Here is a 27868-nt window from a genome sequence, read left to right on the forward strand (position 1 = left end):
ATTGACCACAGCTGGTTATTTAAATTTCTGATTTTGTTACACTGTGACAAACACAGTAGTTGGTTGGAATTGTGTAGATAAAATTAGTTTCAGATCAAGTTTTTGTTAAAAGCCCTCAGCTTAGAAATAACCCTGAAATACAACTTTAAAATGTGGATTACAATCGCAACATTTTGCTTGTTGTTCATATTAATGTCATCATGCACATTTAACCAAGCACGTTATTTTGAACACTAGCTATTAAAGCAGAGCCACTAATTGTAGTAGTCCTGTGTCTATGTTAATAATTAATATCAGTGTAGCAATGGAATGCAGTTGAGTGTAAGGTGATATAGGCTGCTGGCACCACTAGGTGTGTAATTCAGTTGACATGCATATAAATAAATCAATGGACTGCTCACTAAACAGTAACTGTGTAACTTTCAGTTACATGAGTAACAAATCAGAGAATGGTGCTTTTTTCCTAGTGGTTTACTGTATCTTCATCATATATAAATACTGGAGAACACCTCTCATATTGCGGTGGAGCAATACAGTCCTTTCCCAGGACAAATTTTACAGTTCCACCCTCCCCTCTCACCCCAACCCCTCTATCACACCTCTGCTCACAGTACATCTTGCTTACTTACAGCTGACTGTCATTGAAATGAAATTTTATCTTTACATCTTGCCCCTCCCCTCCCCACCCTACCCTTTCATGGCTATACTCACACACACTTCATTTCAGTGTGTTCATGTTTTTCAGAGGATCAACTCGTTGAAAGACCAGTTGTCAGAAATGAAAGTAAGAAATGTGAGAACTGTACCTGATGGGAGTGATGTTCTTGACAACAAATACCTCTATGAAAATTGTGGAGGATTGGAGCCTACTAAGGAGAGTACAGAGAAACTTGCTATTAACAATGGTTTGTATGTTACCAGGATATGTATGGCATATGTATTTCACAATGGTAAAAAAAAAAAAAAAAAAAAAAAACTGATACAATATTTGCTTTGTGCATGCAATACATCCCGAAGGAGTTATTGTATGATTAGGAGCATTGGCTATGTAGCTGAAGTACTGTCAGCTGTGAATTGATTTACCTTTTCTTCTTGATATTTATAAGTGCATGCCGTTGGATACCTTGGTAGTAACCAATACAGTGATTCCTTATTTCCCACAAGTATGTCTGTAGTACTTTTGCTGATTACTAAAAAAGCTTAGAATTGTTCTTTAGATTGATACAGTGATATAGTGAATGTCAGTGTTCACTTTTCTAACGGGTAATCAGGGAAATGTGCTAATCATATACTGTAATTGACCAGCACAGTGTCACCAACATTATACTAAATTTTCAAAGACAAAGAGCTGAAATAGGTGTGTCATGTGACTTCAGTCACATTTTACTGGCTTAAAAAAAATTCCTTGTTGGCAGTGAAATGCATTGATAATCTCTTCATCACTGTCTTCTCTTTGTTTTAGGAGCTGTTGAATTGTGTTTAAAAGAGTACATCATCCAATTATTTCTTTTCTCAGTAGAGTTAGAAGTATTAAGCAATCAACAATATGCTCTGCCCTTTGCCTAACACCATTTGCTGAACACCTCATTGTACTACAGAACAACGTGATGCAGTGGACGACTGTGGACTTGGATTCAGGATCCAATTCCCTGTCTGTTTCTCCAGATACCTTTTTTCTGCATCACTTATGGCAATTCCAGGATGGTTCCTTTGAAAAGGAAATGGCTCACTTCTTTCCTTGTGTCTCCTGTCTGACTCTGTGTTCTTTTTCTTATCACAACATACTGATGGGATGTTATATCCTAATATTCATTCTCTCTCTCCCTCCTTCCTTCATTCTGTTATAGCCTTATCAATTTATTTGATGTTAGGAGCATCCGCATCATAGATGTCCTGCATAAGACGAGTTTGAGTTAATGTAAATTAATGAAACAATACAGTTAGCAGATAACCAGTAGCATTTTAAGGTAAATTTTGTATTGGATGGTATATTTTAGCTATGGTTGTGTTTTCTCTCTCTCTATGCCTAGTTCCCAATACTGCTAAAAGTAAAGAAGTTCTCACAGTTGATCAGTTAGCAGAAGAATTAAATTCAGTTGCTCTGGACTGGAGGACCCTGCGGAATATAAGGGAATGTGTGTGTTCAACTCCATTTGATCATTTTAGCAGAAAGGTTAGTATCTCAGACTTTACGTTATACTTGAACTGTACTTCATAGTGTGGATTCTGTAGTTCACTGATACTTTTCAGGGTGTGCAAGTATATTGTCTTAGCTACTGAAATATTTGTAACATTTGTTGGATTTGTGTGGCATACAACTTCTTATGTTATGAAATGAATGACTATAGTTGTAATAGTAATAATTAAAAAATGGAAATGATGACAGGGTGTATACGACCCGGGACAACAGGGAGATCCGGGAAAAACCCGGGAATTTTTTCATCCGGAAGAAAACCGGGAAAAACCCGGGAATTGTTTAGTAATTCCGGGAATTTTTCATTTTTTTAGTTTTCAGTTAAATTTTTGTGATTTTGACTGGTAAGGACCAATACTCTAACAAAGGATATTACTGCAGAATAATAAAGGAAATACACTGATACAACAACAAAACAGTGCTCATACAAGCGTCTGCCAACAGCAAAGTGTGTAAAAGTCTTTAGGAAGACTATGCAATGCTTTATAACAACAAACTGCCTCTGACTAGTGTGACGTGACAACTGTTTAAATTAGATTTGTTTGAGCTGTTGCGGGCGGGTTCTTGAGCATGCGCAGTTGAGTCCCGTATGAGTAGTACCTTCTCCCGCTTCTGGTTACAGAGGTGTGGCTGGACGCCACTACTTAATATTGCTCGCTTCGGAAATATAGTAAATCTGGGGCTGATGGACAGAGCAGTCCGAGTTGTTGTTGGGATGTGGGGAGCGTCCGCGTGACCTGTGTTTACGTTCAGGGATTTTGTTGTTTCTTTTTCATTTATTGCTCTCACGTTAAATGATAAGAAAACGGATTTTTGTGGCCGGGAGCTATCAAATGAATTAAAATACGCTCGCATAATTACGGAAGGCTAAAATATGTTATTAGTTTCAGATTTTATTTCGACCTTTCTGACAGAACAATGAAGTTATTTTTGCCGATTTGGTAAAGAGATTTGGCTTGAAGTTAATCTTTTCTGCAGAGGCAGTCAATTTATTTGAAACAAAGTGTTTAATTTCACACTATTGCCTAGTTTCAACTGTCCGCTGCATTTCAAGTGCACGTATGGCATTATGCCATAATAAAGAACCAAACATGAGATAATACAGTACTGGTGCTCCAAGAAAATGTACATACGACTGTGCATTTTAAGCCGAATTATGCGTTTTAGTATGGTTCACGAAATTCCGACGCTCTTGAAGTATCATCTGATGTCTCGTTTCTTTTATGCCATACGTAAGATCTTTTAATGTTTTACACGTACGAACGTACGGGCTTCCTGTGTCATCGTAGCTGCGCAAGCGCGGTGACGCCTGTTATTTGGCGCTCTCTTGCAACTGCTGAAACGAACCTATTTCTAACAGGTCACGGAAAATTATTGCGAATGGTGGTTTGAAAAGCGTTACATTCAAAATAGATTTCCTTTTATGCAAGATGAACTATGTGCGAGAATGTACAATGAATTTCTTAAATCACAAAGCGTTTAACTCTCATTTAAAAATCAACTCTTTCAGGACGACCATTTAGAAGAATTTCGAGCCCAAAAGATCAGACATTTACATCGTTTTACTGACACATTTGTGTGATGTGTCTTACAAAGTGTAACACGCACAAAAAAGATCAACATTATATGTGGAAGCTTAGCTTCTCTTCCAGCTTATTAATTTTCGAGACCAATATTATATGAGAATGCTGTGTATATTAATTTAAACCATTAACTTTTCTTATTTGTGTGTTCGCACTACTTAAGAGTGATCTTGCTATTGGCTCACTACATCATGTGTCCTATGCTGCCATCAGCGGACGAGATCACGTGACAGGAGCTATGACTGTCTTACAAAAAGCGCATCGCAATCTCGATTTCAATGTTTCGGAAAGTAACATGCGGTGTTTGGTGGAATTCAAATTTATACCTTCGTAATACGAAAATATGCAGCGTACATGTTGCTGCACATCAAAGGCCTTTCAAAACGTGTTTTCCCCCTTCTAAGTTTCGTTTTCTAAAGTGCCGGGAAACTCTACTCCTGCATATAAAACCATGGGACTGATGAGTTTTACAGTGCCGAGGAAGAGTATACTAATCACTTAACACGGAAAAGTGTATTTTCATCCGGGAGAAAGTGTATTTTTAACCGGGAAATCCGGGAATTTTTTTTCCTTGTCCACGTATACAACCTGGATGATGATGATGATGATAAAGTTGAAGAAAACAGTTATTATGTGTAGTAGTGACCATGTGTGTATTTTATTCTACTTAAGTGTTCTAAGGATCCATGAAACAAATGTATTGCTAAGATGTAGAATCAGTCAAACATTTACATAAAGAACCATACGTTACACTTAAATTCATACCTGTATAATGGTACACCTAGTTTGTACAGTTCTTCAATTTATCGTGCATCAGTAAATACTTACAGATCAAAGAAAAAGAAAGTAATATAGAATCAAACAATGGAAACTCCAAATAGGAATATCAACAATGCAGGAAAAGACAGAGTGCTACTTACTGTAAAGAAGGTTGCAATAGGCACTATTAAATATGCTCACATTATGTGAGTGTCTTTAAATTGTGATGGCCTGCAATTTGATTAGTCTTACTTACGGTAAGTAGCAATCTGTGTTTTGCTACATTGTTAAAATAATAAAGAACTTAGATTTATTTTTAGTACACTTTCTACTGAACAGTTTTCCAGTACCATCCTCAAGGTGGTTGAACTATCTCACTCCGTCTCTTTCCCTTGAACCTTGAATGTCTGAGTAAATAAATGTGAATTACACTTCATTTGTTCATAGGTTGTGCCAAAATGTTAAACAAAAAAGGTGTTTTCAGTCTGAAGGTTGTTTTGAACACGACATTACTTCACTAGGCATGGTGCTGTTGAAGGTGGTATCCTTTTGCCTTCATCCAACCTGTTAACTGACATAGCCATCCAGCAAGTGGGGGAACTGTAACATTAGATGAGCCCTTAAGTGGTACAAACTGCTTGCTTGATTGACAAAAATAAAATTTCTTCTGTTTGTGACTATGAATCTAACAAACACACATTAATTATACTTATTACCTTGACACAAAAGTTAGTTTATTTTTCATCATGAATATTGACTGTGTTATAACTTGTCAGCTATCAGTGTGTGGTATCCAGACCCATGGAAATTCTCAGATGCCACAGAAGACAATAGTCTATATGGAATTTCTTTTAGCCATACTTGTTTACCTGTTGTTATGTTTCAGGTACTTTACAGGTATAGTTGGCAAGATATAGAAGGCCCTGAAGTGAGATAACTCCTTTGTGGCATATTCACTTCACCAACCTCTCCCCCCCCCCCCCCCCTCCTTACTTCCACAGTGTCCTTGTTAAGTTCCCACTGCAAAACATAATCCATGCACCCATCCACAACCACTTACTCTAACTCCACTGTTGGTAAATCCTGGGCAAGTCAAGATGTGGAACATCTCATGTTGTTGATGAGTTTACAGATTCACTGCATGGCTTCTTATGTAAATATTACCACCAACAAACTGGAAAAATGGATGAATGTATCCAGAAATAGGGTCAGTCTTGGGACAGCCAGTGCTGAACTAGCAGTATGGCTTGGCTTGTGAGACCTGAGTAACTTTTGTGCCATAGCAATCATTTGGGTCTTCCCACATGGCACTAGTTTCCCTGTACTTTAGAGAACCCCTTCACATTCTCCTGTTCTGAACCTCTTGTTAGCCCTACCCCCTGTCCCCTTTCCTGTACGGTGCTTTTGTTATTTATTCGCCATCAACCTCATCCCTGTCTACACATGCAACTTTCTTTGCTCCTTTTTCCTTAGTATTTTCTTTTTATCTGTCCTTTATTTCTATACCTTGATTTGTTTTGAACATGGAGAAAGACAGCAGTGGTCCCAGTCCACCATTGCCCACATGAAAGCACAATTTATTGTGTGTTTTCACTTCCTGTGCTTCTATTAAAGTCAACCAATACCCTTAGAGTAGTAGGAGGCCCTTCACTGGGCCCAATTTCTTCAGGACTTGGAGGACTGAATATTGTGTGTCTTTTGATCTGCAACGCTTCTCATTGGAAGATTAAGTGTAATGCAGTTTCATCACCTTCACCACACAGACCACATTTCGGAGCTTCTTCCCTATACTTGTCATGTATAGGAGTGTGTAGGTGTTAAAATTTCCTATGGCCTGTCATTAGTCCTACTATGAGTTTAATCCATCTCCTGTTAAGAGTCCAGAGTATGTAAGTTCTCTTGGAACATGACTTTGGCATCCTTAGTGTGCCATGTTTTTGTTATTGGATTGTAGTCCAACTGCCTTCTGAGCCAGCAGTGTGGTTTTGATGTAACCACCACCTTAGTGAACAGTAGGGTAGGCTCCAGTTTACACTCTGCTTTCCCCCAGCCTCACAAGGGCCTTGTAGCATTCTGCAATAATCATCGAGATCTCTTGTCAGATCTTGCAGCAAGATCAGAGCTGTTTGCCTGTCTGAAGTTATGGAGATGTTCTGATCCTTGCAATGCTTAAGCATATTCTCCTCTGCGCACAGCATAATAGTGGATATTTCTGCCTGGAATACCATGGCCAACATGCCTAGGGAGATTTGTATCTCAAGTCTAGGCTGCGCACCATAAACCCCAGCCCCAGCACCTTCATCTCTTTTTAACTTGTCATTAAAACACACTATGTTTCCTGTGTGGTGTGGTTTGTTCTTGCACTGCTTCCTACTTCCAGCTGTTAACATTGAAAGGTTTAGTGGAGCAGCTGGAAGGTATTGTCAATCAGTTGACATTCCCCTGACTATTCCTGTTTTTACATCCTTTATATTGCTGTGGAATTGTGAACATCTTAGAGTTATCCCACTATTTCCAGTTTTTAGCCTGTATGCCCTCACCTCAGTATGCGTTGACTAGATTGTAACTCTAAGGTGTAATGGTGGTGCGTCCAGCATGGGCTTCATCCCAGAAATGTGCATTTTGCTAATTCCACCTGTTATAGCTAAGCAGAGCTGTCTCCACACATTACCAAACTGCTTAGTAGCTATCTTCTGTTCTACTTTGTTCCACCATACTGTAGCTCTGTAAATTATCATAAGCACCAGTTTTGCTCAAAGTTCAGTGAACAATGTGCCATTGATCTAACAGCACTAGTAAATTTGCCAAGTGCTACTATGACTAAGTTGTCTGCATATCCTTGACAAAAGTTGCCTCTAGTATTTAGTTCTTCGGTAAGTTCATTCAACTCTAGGTTCCAAAGTAGCAGGGACAAAACTCCTCCTTGCAGACACCATCTCATGGCGGTGTTCACAATTTTTCATTCATCATGGTGGCTTCTACCTCTCTTCAGCTTGTCACAGCCTTCATCCACCTACATATAGTGATCTCAATGCCATGTTCTTCTGCAGTTGTAACAATGGACTCGAAGGCCGTATTACTAAATGTCCTTTCAGTGTCTGAGAAGATGCAATGAGCAGTTTCCTGAAAGTGCAGTGCTTTTCAACCTCCCCTACAAATTGGTGAAATATGTTTCACATGATTTGCCTTGTTGATATGCATGTTGGTTTACATGTAGAAGAACCTCAGTTAGTCTTCTTTCCCTAAGGTGGACATTCACCAGTTTTTATAATGTCTTTAAACAAAAGGAGGACAAATTGATGGGTCTCATATCCTTAGCCTCAGTATGATCAGTTCTCCCTGGCTTCAGAATGAAAACACCCCTCAGTGTCCTTGAAGCATGAGGAATAATTCCTGTTGATGGGTTAACCATAAGCACTGTCCATAGTAGTCTAATTAAACTGTCTCCAGTAGAGCTACAAAGATTTCATCTGGGACTGGTGACTTGAATGGTTGAAACATTGCCACTACCCATTGGATTTTTGTGTAGTCAACACATCCTCTGGCAGAGTCCAAGTTCTCTCTTTGATAACCTGTAAACCAGTTTCTCTCAGGGGCTAAATCTTGGTCTATTTTATCTTCCAAGTGCACTATGGAAGTGAGTCCAGAGGAGTACATACAGTGTATCATTGTCTATTCTTGTATACTCACTATCCTCTTTCCTTAGGATACCACCTTTATTAGTTGGTAGTCTGGTCAGGATTTTGTGAAGTCTGGATCTTCTTCACAGAATACCTTCCAGGATGATAGTTTGCTTGCTTAATTGGGTGGTTGTATTTGGCAAGGGCCTCTGGATGGCCGGCCATTGTGGCCGAGCAGTTCTAAGCACTTCAGTCCAGAACTGTGCTGCTGCTACGGTCGCAGGTTTGAATCCTGCCTCGGGCATGGATGTTTGTGATGTCCTTAGGTTAGTTAGGCTGGTTCAAATGGCTCTGAGCACTATGGGACTTAACATTTGAGGTCACCAGTCCCCTAGAACACAGAACTACTTAAACCTAACTAACCTAAGGACATCACACACATCCATGCCCGAGGCAAGATTCGACTCTGCAACCGTAGCGGTCACGCAGTTCCAGACTGAAGTGCCTAGAACTGCACTGATGACTTCAGATGTTAAGTCCCAAAGTCCTCAAAGCAATTTGAACCATTTGAGGCTTTGGATGTTTTTCGTGTTGCCCTTTTCCCCTTGCAAGGCGGATGTCACTGCTCTGACATTTACTTTTTAATCTACTGGATTCCTTATCAAAGTTCTCACTTCAGATAAGCATGATTTGTGGTCTTTCCTATATGAGTCCCAGTCTGTTTTTCTTGGATTCCTGCAGTCCATGGTCTGTTGAACACCCTTTTCAACCTCAAATTTAATATAAAAATAATCAAAAAAGGATGACGTCAGTGCCACATGCCATTGTTTGCAATAGCTACCAGGTTGTGGGTATAGGCATAACAACCAACTAGCAGTTGTTCATTCTGCTATGAGCAGCTGTCTACCAATCTTCTCACTTCCTGGAAAGAACTAATACTGTTCTCATAAGGAAGGTAATGTGAGGCCAATGCAATTTCCCTTGTGCATTCTTCCTCAGGTGTTCCATCCTGATGTTACTATGTCCCTTTCCATCCTGATGTTACTATGTCCCTGGAACAAAAGTTGCCTCTTTGATGTTAAGCAGGTTTATCTGCAACACTAGATTTTGATTATTCTGATGATAACCTGCGAGACCCCCCACCCCCCCCCCACCCCCACCCCCCTCCCCATGAACCATGGACCATGCTGTTAGTGGGGAGGCTTGCGTGCCTCAATGATACAGATAGCCGTACCGTAGGTGCAACCACAACATAGGGGTATCTGTTGAGAGGCCAGACAAACATGTGGTTGCTGAAGAGGGGCAGCAGCCTTTTCAGTAGTTGCAGGGACAACAGTCTGGATGACTGACTCATCTGGCCTTGTAACACTAACCAAAATGGCCTTGCTGTTGTGGTACTGCGAACGGCTGAAAGCGAGGGGAAACTACAGCCGTAATTTTTCACGAGGGCATGTAGCTTTACTGTATGATTAAATGATGAAGGCGTCTTCTTGGGTAAAATATTCCGAAAGTAAAATAGTCCCCCATTCGGACCTCCGGGTGGGGACTACTCAGGAGGACGTCGTTATCATGAGAAAGAAAACAGGCGTTCTACGGATCAGAGCGTGGAATGTCAGATCCCTTAATCGGGCAGGTAGGTTAGAAAATTTAAAAAGGGAAGTGGATAGGTTGAAGTTAGATATAGTGGGAATTAGTGAAGTTCGGTGGCAGGAGGAACAAGACTTTTGGTCAGGTGAATACAGGGTTATAAATACAAAATCAAATAGGGGTAATGCAGGAGTAGGTTTAATAATGAATAAAAAAATAGGAGTACGGTAAGCTACTACAAACAGCATAGTGAATGCATTATTTTGGCCAAGATAGACACAAAGGCCATGCCTACTACAGTAGTACAAGTTTATATGCCAACTAGCTGTGCAGATAATGAAGAAATTGATGAAATGTATGATGAGATAAAAGAAATTATTCAGGTAGTGAAGGGAGACGAAAATTTAATTGTCATGGGTGACTGGAATTCGACAGTAGGAAAAGGAAGAGAAGGAAACGTAGATGGTGAATATGGATTGGGGCTAAGAAATAAAAGAGGAAGACACCTGGTAGAATTTTGCACAGAGCATAACTTAATCATAGCTAACACTTGGTTCAAGAATCATGAAAGAAGGTTGTATACATGGAAGAATCCTGTAGATACTAAAAGGTATGAGATAGACATTTCCAGGGGCAGATGTAGACTCTGACCACAATCTATTGGTTATGAACTGTAGATTAAAACTGAAGAAACTTCAAAAACATGGGAATTTAAGGAGATGGGACCTGGATAAACTGAAAGAACCAGAGGTTGTACAGAGTTTCAGGGAGAGCATAAGGGAACAATTGATAGGAATGGGGGAAAGAAATACAGTAGAAGAAGAATGGGTAGCTTTGAGGGATGAAATAGTGAAGGCAGCAGAGGATCAAATAGGTAAAAAGATGAGTGCTAGTAGAAACCCTTGGGTAACAGAAGAAATATTGAATTTAATTGATGAAAGAAGAAAATATAAATATGCAGTAAATGAAGCAGGCAAAAAGGAATACAAATGTCTCAAAAATGATATCGACAGGAGTGCAAAATGGCTAAGCAGGGATGGCTAGAGGACAAATTTAAGGATGTAGAGGCTTATCTCACTAGGGTTAAGATAGATAATGCCAACAGGAAAATTAAAGAGACCTTTGGAGAGAGGAGAACCACTTGCAAGAATATCAAGAGCTCAGGTGGAAACCCAGTTCTAAGCAAAGAAGGGAAACCAGAAAGGTGGAAGGAGTATATAGAGGGTCTATACAAGGGCGATGTACTTGAGGACAATATTATGGAAATGGAAGAGGACGTAGATGAAGATGAAATGGGAGATATGATACTACATGAAGAGTTTGACAGAGCACTGATAGACCTGAGTCGAAACAAGGCCCCCGCAGTAGACAACATTGCATTATAACTACTGACAGCCTTAGGAGAGCCAGTCCTGACAAAACTCTACCATCTGGTGAGCAATATGTATGAGACAGGCGAAATACCCTCAGACTTCAAGAAGAATATAATAATTCCAATCCCAAAGAAAGCAGGTGTTGACAGATGTGAAAATTACCAAACTATCAGTATAATAAGTCACAGCTGCAAAATACCAACGCGAATTCTTTACAGACGAATGGAAAAACTGGTAGAAGCGGACCTCGGGGAAGATCAGTTTGGATTCCGAAGAAATGCTGGAACACGTGAGGCAATACTGACCCTACGACTTATCTTAGAAGAAAGATTAGGGAAAGGCAAACCTATGTTTCTAGCATTTGTAGACTTAGAGAAAGCTTTTGACAATGTTGATTGGAATACTCTCCTTAAAATTCTGAAGGTGGCAGGGGTAAAGTACAGGGAGCAAAAGGCTATTTACAATTTGTACAGAAACCAGATGGCAGTTATAAGAATCGAGGGGCATGAAAGGGAAGCAGTGGTTTGGAAGGGAGTGAGACAGGGTTGTAGCCTATCGCCGATGTTATTCAATCTGTATATTGAGCAAGCAGTGAAGGAAACAAAAGAAAAGTTCGGAGTAGGTATTAAAATCCATGGAGAAGAAATAAAAACTTTGAGGTTCGCCGATGGCATTGTAATTGGAAGAGCGGATGAACGGAATGGACAGTGTCTTGAAAGGAGGGTACAAGATGAACATCAACAAAAGCAAAACGAGGATAATGGAATGTAGTCGAATTAAGTCGGGTGATGCTGAGGGAATTAGATTAGGAAGTGAGACACTTAAAGTAGTAAATGAGTTTTGCTAAGTGGGGAGCAAAATAATTGATGATGGTCGAAGTAGAGAGGATATAAAATGTAGACTGGCAATGGCAAGGAAAGCTTTTCTGAAGAAGAAAAATTGGTTAACATCGAGTTAGATTTAAATGTCAGGAAGTTGTTTCTGAAAGTATTTGTACGGAGTGTAGCCATGTATGGAAGTGAAACGTGGACGATAAGTAGTTTAGACAAGAAGAGAATAGAAGCTTTTGAAATGTAGGACATGTTCTGAGACATCGAGGGATCACCAATTTAGTATTGGAGGGCAGCGTGGAGGGTAAATATCGTAGAGGGAGGCCAAGAGATGAATACACTAAGCAGATTCAGAATGTTGTAGGTTGCAGTAGGTACTGGGAGATGAAGAAGCTTGCACAGGATAGAGTAGCATGGAGAGCTGCATCAAACCAGTCTCAGGACTGAAGACAACAACAACAACAACCTGCGAGAACCCTAAGTACAATCTTGGGTCCTGTTCCCACATTGCCTTCAAATGATGCTGATGCTGAGTGATTCCTACCATGAGGGTTTGGCTGTCTGATGTAACCTTTTTGCCGACTGGTGTGGCCGAGCGGTTCTAGGCGCTTTAGTCTGGAACCGCGAGACCGCTACGGTCGCAGGTTCGAATCCTGCCTCGAGCATGGATGTGTGTGATGTCCTGAGGTTAGTTAGGTTTAAGTAGTTCTAAGTTCTAGCGGACTGATGACCTCAGATGTTAAGTCCCATAGTGCTCAGTGTCATTTGAGCCATTTTGTAATCTTTTTGTTGATTACCCTCCAATCCTCTGTTGAGAACTTATGGTTCTGTGCTCTTATTTTCTCGAACAGAATATCTTGAGGAGTGTCCTTAAGAAGTTTTGGTACCCAAACTGACACCTTCATGGTCTTGAAGAGCTCAGCTTTGCATCCTCCCACGGAGATATCGTGGGCACTTTCTCATTAAGCCATCCACTGTTCTAGTCGTCTAACAGACAAAGATAAGAGCACTCTTTTCAAGATAGACTCACCTGAATTTGTGAAATGGACTAGCATACTACACAGTCTTTTCAGAGAGCTCTCTCAGTAAGCTTCACTTGCTGCAATGTCGTGCTAAGCAGTAGATATCCCTGTTGGATAACTGCCATCCTGAAAACAGAGACTACAGTACTATAGGTCTGTTTCCCTATTTCTTGCCTCAGCTCTTACTGAATGTGATTATCCAGAGAAGTATTCTCTTGTTTCCTATCTTAGAAGTGGAAGTGGTCTATTTACTCCTTGCACTCTGAGAAAGTCTCAGTCTCTCTCTCTCTCTCTCTCTCTCTCTCTCTTTCTTTTAGTTCCCTCCATTTTTGATTAGGAAGACATTTTTTGCCTTGTTTTCTCTTATCTGAGGTCCAAGATAAGGATGTAATCTCTCGATGACAATTTCCCCTTTGTGGGCCGGTGTATTGCCCACCAACGCAATGTTTGGATGTTTGAGGTCTCATCATGTTCCTTGGTTTTTGTTTTTTCTTGTCCGGTGTTCTCCATTTTGGGCCCATGGGACTGGGCCATAAACTTGGTTCAGACCATGAAATCCCACACGGTGCAAGGCTAATTTTGGAGGGAGATCACCAGTTATGCCTGAGGCTCTGTTAATGACACATCTACCGACCTCTCTAAATGGATTACATCACTCCTGAGGCCTGTCTGGCATGGGAAACCTGCCAGTAGCTGTGCTATCATTGACATAGCACTCAGCTTCTTGTGGACACACAAGCCTCTCTGCTAGCACAGACGAGGCCTCTACAGAGCAGTGTCCCCCAGAGAGGTATATATAACGTAATTTCATTATTCTTTATGGTCTTCATTTTCTCACCATCCTCAGTTCCCACGATGTCCCTTCTCCCATATCTGATCTAATGGTCACACAGTGCTTTGAGATGATACTCTCATTCACATGTCTTTCTTCACCTATGTCTCACCCCTCCTTTCCCTCCCCTCCCCTCCCCTCCCCTCCCCAACACTCCTCCCCTCCCCTCCACACCTCCCCTTCTCTCCCCTTCTCTCCCCTCCCCGCCCCTCCTGTACCCGCCCCTCCTGTACCTGCCCCTCCTCTACCCTCCCCTCCTCTACCCTCCCCTCCTCTACCCTCCCCTCCTCTACCCTCCCCTCCTCTACCCTCCCCTCCCCTACCCTCCCCGACACACTCCCCTCCCCCCTCCACTCCCCCCTCCCCCCACCCTCCCCTCCTCTCCCCTCCCCTTCCCTTCCCTCTACTCCTTCTGTCCTCTACTCCTTCTGTCCATCCCTCCCTCCTCTCACCTGCCCTCTCCACCTCCCCCCTGCCCCCACCCCATCCACCTCCCGCCTCCCCCTCCCCATCTCTGCTCCCCATATCCGCTCCCCATCTCTGCTCCCCATATCCGCTCCCCATCTCTGCTCCCCATATCCGCTCCCCATCTCTGCTCCCCATATCCGCTCCCCATCTCTGCTCCCCATATCCCCTCCCCACCTCCCCTCCCCATTCCCCCCCCATCCCCCCAATTCCCCTCCCCATATCCCCTCCCCATTCCCCCCATCCCCCCCAATTCCCCCCCATCTCCCCTTCCCATCTCCCCTTCCCATCTCCCCTCACCCTCTTCCCTCCCCCTCTTCCCCTTCTCCCCTCCCCCTCCCCCTCTTCCCCTTCTCCCCTCCCCCTCCCCCTCTTCCCCTTCTCCCCTCCCCCTCTTCCCCTTCTCCCCTCCCCCTCTTCCCCTTCTCCCCTCCCCCTCTTCCCCTCCTCCCCTCCCCCTCTTCCCCATCTCCCCTTCCCCTCTACCCCTTCTCTCCTCCCCCTCTTCCCCTTATCCCCTCCCCCTCTCCCCTCCCCTCTTCCCCCTCTCCCCTCCCCTCTTCCCCCTCTTCCCCTTCTCCCCTCCCCCTCCCCCTCTCCCCTCCCCTCTTCCCCCTCTCCCCTCCCCTCTCCCCTCCCCTCCCCCTATCTCCTCCCCTCTCCCCCTCTCCCCTCACCCTCTCCACTCCCCCACTCCACTCCCCCACTCCACTCCCCCACTCCGCTCCCCCACTCCGCTCCCCCTCTCCGCTCCCCCTCTCCGCTCCCCCTCTCCGCTCCCCCTCTCCGCTGCCCCTCTCCGCTGCCCCTCTCCGCTGCCCCTCTCCGCTCCCCCTCTCCGCTCCCCCTCTCCGCTCCCCCTCTCCGCTCCCCCTCTCCGCTGCCCCTCTCCGCTGCCCCTCTCCGCTGCCCCTCTCCGCTGCCCCTCTCCGCTGCCCCTCTCCGCTGCCCCTCTCCGCTGCCCCTCTCCGCTGCCCCTCTCCGCTGACCCTCTCCGCTGACCCTCTCCGCTGCCCCTCTCCGCTGCCCCTCTCCGCTGACCCTCTCCGCTGCCCCTCTCCGCTGCCCCTCTCCGCTGCCCCTCTCCGCTGCCCCTCTCCGCTGCCCCTCTCCGCTGCCCCTCTCCGCTGCCCCTCTCCGCTGCCCCTCTCCGCTGCCCCTCTCCGCTGCCCCTCTCCGCTGCCCCTCTCCGCTGCCCCTCTCCGCTGCCCCTCTCCGCTGCCCCTCTCCGCTGCCCCTCTCCGCTGCCCCTCTCCGCTGCCCCTCTCCGCTGCCCCTCTCCGCTGCCCCTCTCCGCTGCCCCTCTCCGCTGCCCCTCTCCGCTGCCCCTCTCCGCTGCCCCTCTCCGCTGCCCCTCTCCGCTGCCCCTCTCCGCTGCCCCTCTCCGCTGCCCCTCTCCGCTGCCCCTCTCCGCTGCCCCTCTCCGCTGCCCCCCTCCGCTGCCCCCCTCCGCTGCCCCCCTCTGCTGCCCCCCTCCGCTCCCCCTCTCCGCTCCCCCTCTCCGCTCGCCCTCGCCCACGCTCTCGCGCTCTCCCCACCCCTCTCCCTCGCACCTCTGCCTCGCACCTCTCTTCCTCGCACCTCTCCGCCCTCGCCCCCTCGCACCTCTCCGCCCTCCCCCTCTCACTTCTCCACCTGCCCCCACCCTCTTGCCTAAGCTCTCCCTCTCACCTTCCCTCTCCCCCTCTCGCTTCTAACCTGCCCCCACCCCTCTTGCCTAAGCCCTCCCTCATCCTGTACCTCCCACCCTTATCCCGTACCTTCAACCCTCAACCCTTACCTCCATCCCTCAACCCTTACCTCCATCCCTCAACCCTTACCTCCATCCCTCAACCCTTACCTCCATCCCTCAACCCTTACCTCCCTCACACTCTCACCACCTCTGCCCTCTCCTCCCCTTCCCCCTCTCATTCCCCTTTGCTTTCCCCTCCATCTTCCACCCTTCCCCTCTCCACCCCCTCCCCCCGCCACATTGGTTCATCAGTTCTAACTGGAAGGGAAGTGGTAATCCACGAAGAAAAATTTCAGAGTCGCGCCCTCAGCTAGTAAAGTCGTGGCAACAATCTTCTTGGACACTGATTGGGTTAATCTGTTTGACATCCTTCCTCATGATGCAGCCACCAATTTTGAAGTATATTGTGTAACCCTCAGGTAATGGAAGACATGACTTTAGCTTGTTTGTTGCCACAAAAATACAAATGAACTTCTCCTTCTCCATGGCAACACAAGGTGTCACACAAGTCTGTACACCTAAGAGAAGCTCGCTAAACTTCCTTGGACTGTTACTCCTCAGCCACACTACGTCCCGTATCTTGCACCTTCTGTCTTCCATCTGTTTGGCCCAGTGAAGTGCCCCATGGGAAGTAGTATGGATGATGCGGACATTATTGATGCAGCAAGCCATTGGCTCCAATGTCAACCAGTAGTGTGGTACTGTGCGGGCTTACAGGTCCTCCCAGTAAGATGGTGTAAGTGTGTTGCATTGAACAGAGATTATGTAAAAAAATAGTTTTTTTTAGCCAGAAGAGTGGAGTATAATATGATGGACTTTCTCAGTGTCCTCTGTCAGTCATATCTGGTAATGATCCCGTATCGCACAGGAATATTCTAGCAATGGATGAACAAGCATAGTGTAGGCAGTTGCTTTTGTAGACGTGTTGAATCTTCTGTTGATATTATTAGGCATTTTGCCTCCAATAGGTAAATACTGATTTAGGGTAGTCTGTTAACATTGGCTCAAGGCACATAAATAATTAAAACTGGTAAGTTAATTTTATTTAAATTTAAGATGTCTCTAAAATAAAACTGAAAAATTAGGATATATTTTTCCTGTGACATCGAAGCGAAAATGCTAGCATATTGTGCGTACGTCCTACTGCTATTTTAAAAGCCTGTTCTCATGAGGCACTGCATTTAAGGCCCATGAAATAAACTGAAACTAAAACATTGTGAAATAAGACCAGAACAGTAAGCAAATCAAGCTCATCCTCTTTGAAAGTATGTATATTTGCATATCACCAATTTTATTATTTTAATTTTCACACACGTGATTTATTGTCTGTTGTTGCCTTGCTTCCCAGTACAGTGTTGTTAAGTCTGAATTAAAGTCACTTAATTTGGTTAACCCTATTAAATATTCTTTGTTCATGATGAAATGGAAATTTGTGACGCAGAGCACATTCTGGAAGTGGAGGATGGAGTTCTTACGCAGGTGGGTGGCCAAACAGTCATGCCAAGTAGTCGATGGAATATGACTACTGCATCTCTTTTTGGTCCATCAGTAGAGTCATACATGAGACTTTTCCAGATTATTTTCTCAAATGAGATTTTATTGCATCAGTTGTATTTGTCTTGAAATGTGCTGTTAATAATGCATTTCACAACAAAATATATGTTAGTTTTTCCAGTGTATTTAATTTTTGTGCCGTTTTTGGGTAGAAAATCTGTTTTCTTATTACCATTTATGCTACAGTGAGACAGTATCCACTGAACTGCAGTTGTCTTGTTCATCTGTTGTAAACATTTAATTGCTTCTTGAAACTGAATGAGTTTTGGACCTTGTGTGTTGATAACGTCCAATATTACTACTCTGGAATCACACAATATAACTGCTTTGTTGAATGTGGGTACATAGCTGTTTAGGTGATTTATTGCAGTTCTGATGGCCTCAACTTCACCTTCAAAATTTAAGTGGAAGCAGTCCTAAAGTTTGATAGAAAATTTTGGTGTGTGTTCCTATGCCAACATTTCCTTCTTTTTCCATTAATGACCCATCTGTGTAGAAGTGGAGCCACTCATCTTCAGGGGGATCTCAGATTTATTGTTTCCAATGCTGTAGCTCTCGTTGTTTATTTATCTGTTACGCTTTCTTTATATAATTATCCGTGATGTCTATTTGATATTATACTTAGGGAAGCAGAATTAGAGTAGTGGAAAAATAAATCTTTCAGCATCAAATTTTTGGTTGTTGAGTTTGTGATATTATGTCTTTTACTTTTTGGATGAAGATAATTTGTGTTTCAGCCATCTACTATTATTGCTTATATTTTAGCCATTCATGATGGGGCATTCAATAAGTAATGGAACACATTTTTTTCCGTAGCCAGTTCTACATCTACATCTACATCTACATTTATTCTCCGCAAGCCACCCAACGGTGTGTGGCGGAGGGCACTTTACGTGCCACTGTCATTACCTCCCTTTCCTGTTCCAGTCGCATATGGTTTGCGGGAAGAACGACTGTCTGAAAGCCTCTGTGCGCGCTCTAATCTCTCTAATTTTACATTCGTGATCTCCTCGGAAGGTATAAGTAGGGGGAAGCAATATATTCGATACCTCATCCAGAAATGCACCCTCTCGAAACCTGGCAAGCAAACTACACCGCGATGCAGAGTGCCTCTCTTGCAGAGTCTGCCACTTGAGTTTATTAAACATCTCCGTAACGCTATCACGGTTACCAAATAACCCTGTGACGAAACGCGCCGCTCTTCTTTGGATCTTCTCTATCTCCTCCGTCAGACCGATCTGGTACGGATCCCACACTGATGAGCAATACTCAAGTATAGGTCGAACAAGTGTTTTGTAAGCCACCTCCTTTGTTGATGGACTACATTTTCTAAGCACTCTCCCAATGAATCTCAACCTGGTACCCGCCTTACCAACAATTAATTTTATATGATCATTCCACTTCAAATCGTTCCGCACGCATACTCCCAGATATTTTACAGAAGTAACTGCTACCAGTGTTTGTTCCGCTATCATATAATCATACAATAAAGGATCCTTCTTTCTATGTATTCGCAATACATTACATTTGTCTATGTTAAGGGACAGTTGCCACTCCCTGCACCAAGTGCCTATCCGCTGCAGATCTTCCTGCGTTTCGCTACAATTTTCTAATGCTGCAACTTCTCTGTATACTACAGCATCATCCGCGAAAAGCTGCATGGAACTTCCGACACTATCTACTAGGTCATTTATATATATTGTGAAAAGCAATGGTCCCATAACACTCCCCTGTGGCATGCCAGAGGTTACTTTAACGTCTGTAGACGTCTCTCCATTGATAACAACATGCTGTGTTCTGTTTGCTAAAAACTCTTCAATCCAGCGACACAGCTGGACTGATATTCCGTAGGCTCTTACTTTGTTTATCAGGCGCAGTGCGGAACTGTATTGAACGCCTTCTGGAAGTCAAGAAAAATAGCATCTACCTGGGAGCCTGTATCTAATATTTTCTGGGTCTCATGAACAAATAAAGCGAGTTGGGTCTCACACGATCGCTGTTTCCGGAATCCATGTTGATTCCTACATAGTAGATTCTGGGTTTCCAAAAACGACATGATACTCGAGCAAAAAACATGTTCTAAAATTCTACAACAGATTGACGTCAGAGATATAGGTCTATAGTTTTGCGCATCTGCTCGACGACCCTTCTTGAAGACTGGGGCTACCTTTTCCAATCATTTGGAACCTTCCGTTCCTCTAGAGAGTGGAGAAAAGCATGGTAACTCATTGAGCGAGGTGTGTGTCATTATTGCATCGAGGTTGTGCAAACCTTTCCAATCTCCCATGTGCCAGCTGGCCACACGCAACTGTGACTCCTACAATGTTGAGACATGTGGACACACTCATTCTGAGCTATCGACGGATCTCACACACACATTCGCTGCACAACTGGACAACTCTGTTGGTAGTGCTGACACAGTTATCCATCAGTCGGGCTGCTCAAAGGTGTGTGCCCTGGGTTCTTCGCTGCCCAACAGACCATAAAGAGCATCTATGTGGCCCAGTGAAGGTTGCACTCCATAGGAAGCAGTATGTGTATGTTGGGGAGGTTATTGAAGGAACATGATGCTGCCTCTGTTATCGACCAGTAGAGTGGAATCAAGTGGCTGTACTGGCCGTCCCAGTAAGGTGGCATAAGGCCATTACATTGAATGGAGATTATGTTGATAAGTAGGGTTTTGTAACCAAAAGAGTGGGGAATATTATGGTGTGTTGGAATCCTGAATAAAACCAACCTGCTTTCAGAAAAAAAGAAATGAGTTACATTATTTATTGAATGACCCTTGTTATATAATTGAACAAATGAAGCAGTTTTTGATACTGAAGCAATGCTAACCTTTGAATACTTATTTCAGTAGGTTATACTCCAAATGTAATTCTTGTAGATACTAAAGATGTTGATTTTACTCCATCATTTATAATTCTCAGTGCTTGGTTATGGACATTTTCTAATCTGCTGATATTTCTGATAGTAGTTATAACAAACTCTTCAGTACCATATGTTAAAAATGGCCATGTGGGTTTTCCAGGTGTCGTTGAGCACTGTCCTTGAACAACATCCACAATTACTATAGTAAATACCCCTACAGTATGTGGAATCTGCCAGTACAATTTTTGATCCTTATAAGCCCCTGAATATTTAGGTTGTTCATTGTGCTTTGTATCTCCCCCCCCCCCCCCACACACACACACACACAATTGTGCTTTGTATCCCCCCCCCCCCTCCACACACACACACACACACACACACACACACACACAGATTTTTAGATGTACTTTTGGATGAGAGCAACATACAGAAAATATTTGGTAGTTTGTTTTCTGAGTGTTTATTTCCGTAAAGTTTTCAAGTGATCACTCTTCTAGGCAACTTATCACTAACTTCACTTTATTTGATAATTGATTCCTTTTGTTGTTCAGTACTGAAATCCAAATAACTAGATCACATGCATACAGTCTGGTTTTTACTTTTTCTCTTGTAGATATGTTTGAGTAAAGGTCATTGATGAAAAGTTTGAGAGCATTGTACAATATGCTTTAGATATGTGTGTGCCAAACAAAGTTGTGAAGGATGGAAAAGACATGGTTCAGCAGTCATGTTAAAAAACTACTACAAAAGCAAAGAGAGTTTCACCACTAATTTAAACATAGTCAAAGCCTCACAGACAAATAAAGAGTTAAAGTAAACCAAACTCTGTGTAAGGAGAACTGTGCATAAAGCATTCAAAAGTTAAGCATTTAAAAGTTAAATTCTGTCTGCTGACTTGACAGAAAATCCTAAAGTTTTGGTTGTATGTTAAATCTCAAACTGGATCGGACACATGTGTCCAGACATTCTGTGACCATAATGGTAGTGGACTGGAGGACGACACAGAAAAGACCTGAAATACTCAACATCTTTTTCCCAAAACTGTTTCACGTTGCAATGTAGTGCCTCTTTTAAACCATCGTACAGATGACAAAATGGCTGATATTGAAATACAGGGTGGCACACGAAATGTGTTACCATTTTGTTTTTGAATATAAACTTTATTGTCAATACAATCTGAAAGGAACATATACTACAATGAAGGGCCGTCCATGGAGATTTGTTCTAACTCAGCACATGCTCAATATGTCCACCATTTCGTTTCCTAACTTCCTTCAAACGAACTCTGAAGTTAGTTATTACCCTATGGCACATATCTTCCGTAATTTCACTGCAAGCTTGAAGAATAAGTCTTCTGAGCTCCATTAAATCACGTGGACGTTTCGGGAAAATTTTTTCCTTTAAGTACCCCCAAAGAAAAAAGTCACATGGGTTGAGGTCTGGACTATTGGGGGGCCAACTTTGTCCGTCATTCAAGCGACCTGGAAACCTGAGTGAAATGATCCGCATGTCGAAATGCTCGTGTAAAAACTCCAACACAGTGTTTGCAGTATGTGGCCTTGCTCCATCTTGCATGAACCACTGCGTTTTGAAGGGCAAGGCAGTAGCAAGAAGCTGTGGAAGGAAGCTATTGCGAAGAATGCTCAAATAACGCTCGCTGTTCACAGTTTCTTCAAAGAAAAAGGGTCCAGTAAGTCAGTGATTGGAAATTGCTGCCCATGCTGTAATCATCGGAGCATAATGTTGTCGTTCATGAAGCACTTGTGGGTTTTCAGTGGCCCAAAAGCGTACATTTTGTTTGTTAACCATACTGTCTAAATGAAAATGCGCCTTGTCTGAAAACCAAACATTGTTGAGAGTTTCTTCCCTATCCTCTGCCCACTGAACAAACAGTAGTCTCTGCTACTTGTGTTCTTCAGTGAGCTTCTGTGCACAGGTCATCTTGTATGGGTACATATGGAGGTCACTTTTAAGAATGCCTTGAATGGAGCGTCTGGATATTCCCAGTTGCACTGCTGCCTTTCTACTTGATTTCCTGGGACTTCTCTGTTCAGCAACTCGTACCACTTCAATACTCTCCGGCGAACAAACAGGCCTAGGTTGAGCCACTTCGCTTCCAATACTGTTCCTTCCGGTACAAATTTATGGTACAACCTGTGGATGGTCTTCTTGCAAGGGACCCATTGTGTTAAAAAGTTGTCGAAAACGCCTGTGAGTCACAACAAGGCTTTTCGTTTCTTGAAAAAGTAACACAATTGCTGATTGTTGCTGTGTCGTCAGTCTTCCATTGTCAGCCATTGCTGCTTACTAGTCTCCTAGTGGCAGTATCATGAATTGCATGTCATTTTGTAACTCATTTGTTTTTCCAAGCTCTGCTGGTACTGCTGTAGAGATCCCAGCGGGATATCTAATGTGCGTCGTAAACTGTGAAAGAAACAATTGGTAACACATTGCGTGTGCCACACTGTAAGTGACCATGCTCTTGTCTACCAGCAATATGCAATAGGTCTTTGGAGGAGTGAAGTGTTCCTGGCAATTGGAAATAAGTGCAGGTTGTTCCTGTTTTCAAGAAGCATTGTGGAAAAGGTGCACAAAACTAGGCCCGTCTCTGACATCAGTCAGTTGTAGAATATGCTTGCATATCATGACATTTTTGGGGACTGAAAATCTCCTGTAGGAACCAACACGAGTTCCAAAAGCACCAATCTTGTGAAACCCAGTTAACTCTGTTCGTTCGCCCATGAAACCTTGAAAGCAGTAGATATAGGTGCCTAGGTAGATGCTTCATTACTTGACCTCCAGGATGCATTTTGTACAGTTCTACACTGTCGCCTAATGAATAAAATACAAGCATATGGAATAACAGGTCAATTACGTAATTGAATTGAAGAGTTTTTAGCAAACAGAACACATCATGTCATTCTGAATGGAGAGAAGTCGTCAGATGTAAAAGTAACTTGGGGCATGCCCCACTGGAGTGCTACATAACCTAGATAACCTAGTATATAACATCGCAAGTTCCGTGAGGCTATTCATGGATGATGCTATTGTGTACAGAGAAGTCAAGATGGTGGAAAATTGTAGTGAAATGCAACAAGACCTGTAGAGGGTCGACACTTGGTAGACTGGTGCAGGGAGAGGCAGTTGACCCCCAACATAAACAAATGCATTGCAAATACAGAGACAGAAAGACCCTTTATTGTATGATTACATAATTACAGAACAATCACTGGGAGCAGTTACTTCCATAAAATACCTAGGAGTATGTATGGGGAGTGATTTGAAATGTATGGTCACATAAAATTGATCACAAGGAAGGCAGTCTGGCAACTAAGATTCATTGGAAGAATCCACAGGAAATGTAGTCCATCAACGAAGGAAATGGCTTACAAATTTCGCTTTTGTCCAATACTTGAGTATTGTTCATCAGTAGGGGATCCATACCAGATAGGGCTGACAGCAAAAATAGAGAAGATCTGGAAAAGAGCAGCATGTTTCGTGTCAGGTTCATTCAGTAGCCACAAAAACATCACAGAGATCCACAGTGGCAGGCACTACAGAAGAGGCATTCAGCATCATGGTGTGATTTATTGTAAAAAAAACGTCTACCATTGGTCACCACTGGAGGCGTTGCCTACGCTCACGTGATCATAGCTTGCTATCGAAACCCAGGCATAAGGTAAATTTTTTACAGTTTCTTGCCACACCTGGGTAGATGTGATGCCACCAGCAGTCGACCAGTGGGTAAAACATTATATTTATGTAATCCGCTCTTATAAGATGGTTGTCATTAGTTTTGTCTAAGATATATATTGTAATTTCACAATGTGTTCGCCCTGAAGATGCCTCCTGCAATGGGCTGAACCGGTTGGCACTAAATAAATAAAAAACGTGATTAAGACTGTTTTCTTAATACTAAGTTAAATCCTGTACTCCTCAGTGAAGAGAAACCAATGCTATTGATTTAGATATTACAGATGTTACCTTTTCCACCTTCTGTGTGCACCATGGGGCTCAGGTGGCTTACTGTAGTTTGTAATGGATGCCTACGTGCCAAATTGATTGTCTGGAGAGGATATCATACTACCTAGTAGGTCAGTGGTTACCAACCTTTCTCCTCCTTCCCCCCCCCCCCCCCCCCCCCTCCCCCATCATCGTAATTATCGCCTAACTAAACCATAGAATGAAAAAGAATTTTCTTCAAACACTTTCATTTTTAAAATGACAAAAGATAATAATTTATTTTTTGTAAGTGTTTTATTAAACCTTGAAGTAATGAGTCAGTGGGACACTTGATACTGCATACTTCTAACAATCTTTTTTTTATACAATTTGACATGTCCTATATCCTTGTAAAAAGAGATCTACGAATGAATAAAGCTGCTGCTACTACTACTACTACTACTACTACTACTAATTCTAATTCTCAGTGTATCACAACTGCTACCTACAAGTCCTTCTCAGAAAAGAAAGCTAACTACCCACATGGAGGGTATACACTTGTTACAAAAAATACTTTCTGTGACCTACTTCTCTCCCTAGCGACACTTGCTTTACTCACACCCTTCACTACCATTTAAAATCAACCACATTTAAAGTATGTGTACATAGTAACAGTTTTGTCATGCTGTCAATTAGTTCATTTAATGTTGCAAAGAAAATAATGAATCACTTTCTGGGCAATTGCACGAACTTCCTAGAACTTGAAGAAGGCATTTTTAGGAGATACTTAAGCATTGTGATGTATGTGTCACAGTGTTACTGTCATTGAAGCGTGATACAAATTACAAAGTAGGTGTGCTTGTTTGACAAGCTGTAACCTCCTCCACAGTGTTTCATATGTTAATACTAGTATTTGGAAAAAACGTACAGGGTTATTACAAATGATTGAAGCGGTTTCACAGCTCTACAATAACTTTATTATTTGAGATATTTTCACAATGCTTTGCACACACACACAAAAACTCAAAAAGTTTTTTTAGGCATTCACAAATGTTCGATATGTGCCCCTTTAGTGATTCGGCAGACATCAAGCCGATAATCAAGTTCCTCCCACACTCGGCGCAGCATGTCCCCATCAATGAGTTCGAAAGCATCGTTGATGCGAGCTCGCAGTTCTGGCACGTTTCTTGGTAGAGGAGGTTTAAACACAGAATCTTTCACATAACCCCACAGAAAGAAATCGCATGGGGTTAAGTCGGGAGAGTGTGGAGGCCATGACATGAATTGCTGATCATGATCTCCACCACGACCGATCCATCGGTTTTCCAATCTCCTGTTTAAGAAATGCCGAACATCATGATGGAAGTGCGGTGGAGCACCATCCTGTTCAAAGATGAAGTCGGCGCTGTCGGTCTCCAGTTGTGGCATGAGCCAATTTTCCAGCATGTCCAGATACACGTGTCCTGTAACGCCTTTTTTGCAGAAGAAAAAGGGGCCGTTAACTTTTGGTGAATTGCGAATTTGCTGCATGAATGTGCGAGGATTCTCTACCACTCAGATTCGCACATTGTGTCTGTTCACTTCACCATTAAGAAAAAATGTTGCTTCATCACTGAAAACAAGTTTCTCACTGAACGCATCCTCTTCCATGAGCTGTTGCAACCGCGCCGAAAATTCAAAGCGTTTGTTTGACTTTGTCATCGGGTGTCAGGGCTTGTAGCAATTGTAAACGGTAAGGCTTCTGCTTTAACCTTTTCCGTAAGATTTTCCAAACCGTCGGCTTTGGTACGTTTAGCTCCCTGCTTGCTTTATTCGTCGACTTCCGCGGGCTACGCGTGAAACTTGGCCGCACGCGTTCAACTGTTTCTTCGCTCACTGCAGGCCGACCCGTTGATTTCCCCTTACAGAGGCATCCAGAAGCTTTAAACTGCGCATACCATCGCCGAATGGAGTTGGCAGTTGGTGGATCTTTGTTGAAATTCGTCCTGAAGTGTCGTTGCACTGTTATGACTGACTGATGTGAGTGCATTTCAAGCACGACGTACGCTTTCTCGGCTCCTGTCGCCATTTTCTCTCACTGCGCTCTCGAGTGCTCTGGCGGCAGAAACCTGAAGTGCGGCTTCAGCCGAACAAAACTTTGAGTTTTTCTACGTATCTGTAGTGTGTCGTGACCATATGTCAATGAATGGAGCTACAGTGAATTTATGAAATCGCTTCAAACATTTGTAATAGCCCTGTAGTTATTGTTAACTTATTCAGTATCAAAATGTTATGAAATAGTGAAAATAGTAACAGGCACTTAAAAGTAATTTAGTTTAGTTACTGAATCACATTTCAACTTATTTGTTTTCATCTCTCAGAAAATTACATTTTACTCCTCGGGGGCAATTGCCCTCAGGTTGGGAACTGCTGATCTAGGTCTAGGGCATATCATACTTTGTGTCTAAATATGGCAATTGATTCGAATGGCAGTGCTCTGGTGTGCACGAATTTGGCGGGCAATTTCCTACGGTGAGAGCTCTTCTTGCCATGAAGTGACACTTGGTGCACAATCTCAGCTTTGAATGACCCGTCAGAGGATATTGACAGACTAAACCATGTATTTAAACAGCATTGTTCTGCTTTTGACTGGAGGCACAGCATACTGTACTGAAACGTACTGAGAATGCATATTTACTTTTATCTCTACTGCATGGGTGGCTGTAAGTGGCAATTTGCTGTGGTCAAAATAATATGGAGGAAGCAGTTTCTGATCAAAAATTGTAAACTATTAAAGCCAAAATTTTGTTTAAGCACATAATGTATCATGTGAATAGAAACAAGAAGAATATTGAGTAGAGTGGATAAATGTAACTCTTGCAGGAAACTCTTTGGTGGTCTCAGAATTTTTACATTTACATGTAAATTGATTGATTCTGGTGCTTTACTCACAGTTAAAATTGTCAGTTCTTCATTATACACCCTACAAAATGAATGTCCGAATTGGTTCTGCTGTACTAGTGACCACCCAGTTGAGCACCCCACAAACCAAACATTGGTTCTGCACCCCTCTGTGAGTACAAAGTGGGGTTATTTGATAAACTATTTCCCCATAAACGTGAGAGACAGTATTGAAAGTCTACATAAATTCTAAAATTAATTTAAAGTTTAGCAGATTGAAACCTATTGTATTAAGCATTTTTATAGGTTATTTGAGAAGATGGATTTTTTTGTTTCCAGTTGCCTGCTAGTGCTGCAGGAAACACAATGTATTGTAAAATATAAATGTTCTTGTTAAGCAGTAATTGGTACACTCATTAACTGCTACATAAAAATTGGTTTGAGATCAGCTGACAAGTATAATGAAGAAGCAACAGATTGTGTCAAATGTTTCCTCTAGCATACTAATTAACAGTCTTTAAGTAAGAAAATATTATAGCTAATTCCTTTGAGCCTAGTTTGTCTGTCATTATTGTAAATGAATTTCCAGTATTATATGTTAACAAAACGGCAGCAATGAAAAGA

General features: G+C 42.8%; 1 protein-coding gene across 1 annotated transcript in view; it reads left to right on the forward strand.

Annotated features, from left to right (window-relative positions):
- LOC124622641 (myotubularin-related protein 6) overlaps positions 1 to 27868 on the forward strand; it is a 442887-nt gene that overhangs the window by 413219 nt on the left and 1800 nt on the right. The window contains exons 11-12 of the mRNA XM_047148418.1: positions 746 to 905; positions 2031 to 2173. Of these exons, the coding sequence (XP_047004374.1) occupies positions 746 to 905; positions 2031 to 2173 (303 nt within the window). The remainder of the gene's footprint in view (positions 1 to 745; positions 906 to 2030; positions 2174 to 27868) is intronic.

This window comes from Schistocerca americana, chromosome 7 (assembly GCF_021461395.2).
Source record: "Schistocerca americana isolate TAMUIC-IGC-003095 chromosome 7, iqSchAmer2.1, whole genome shotgun sequence".
NCBI classification, from domain to species: domain Eukaryota; kingdom Metazoa; phylum Arthropoda; class Insecta; order Orthoptera; family Acrididae; genus Schistocerca; species Schistocerca americana.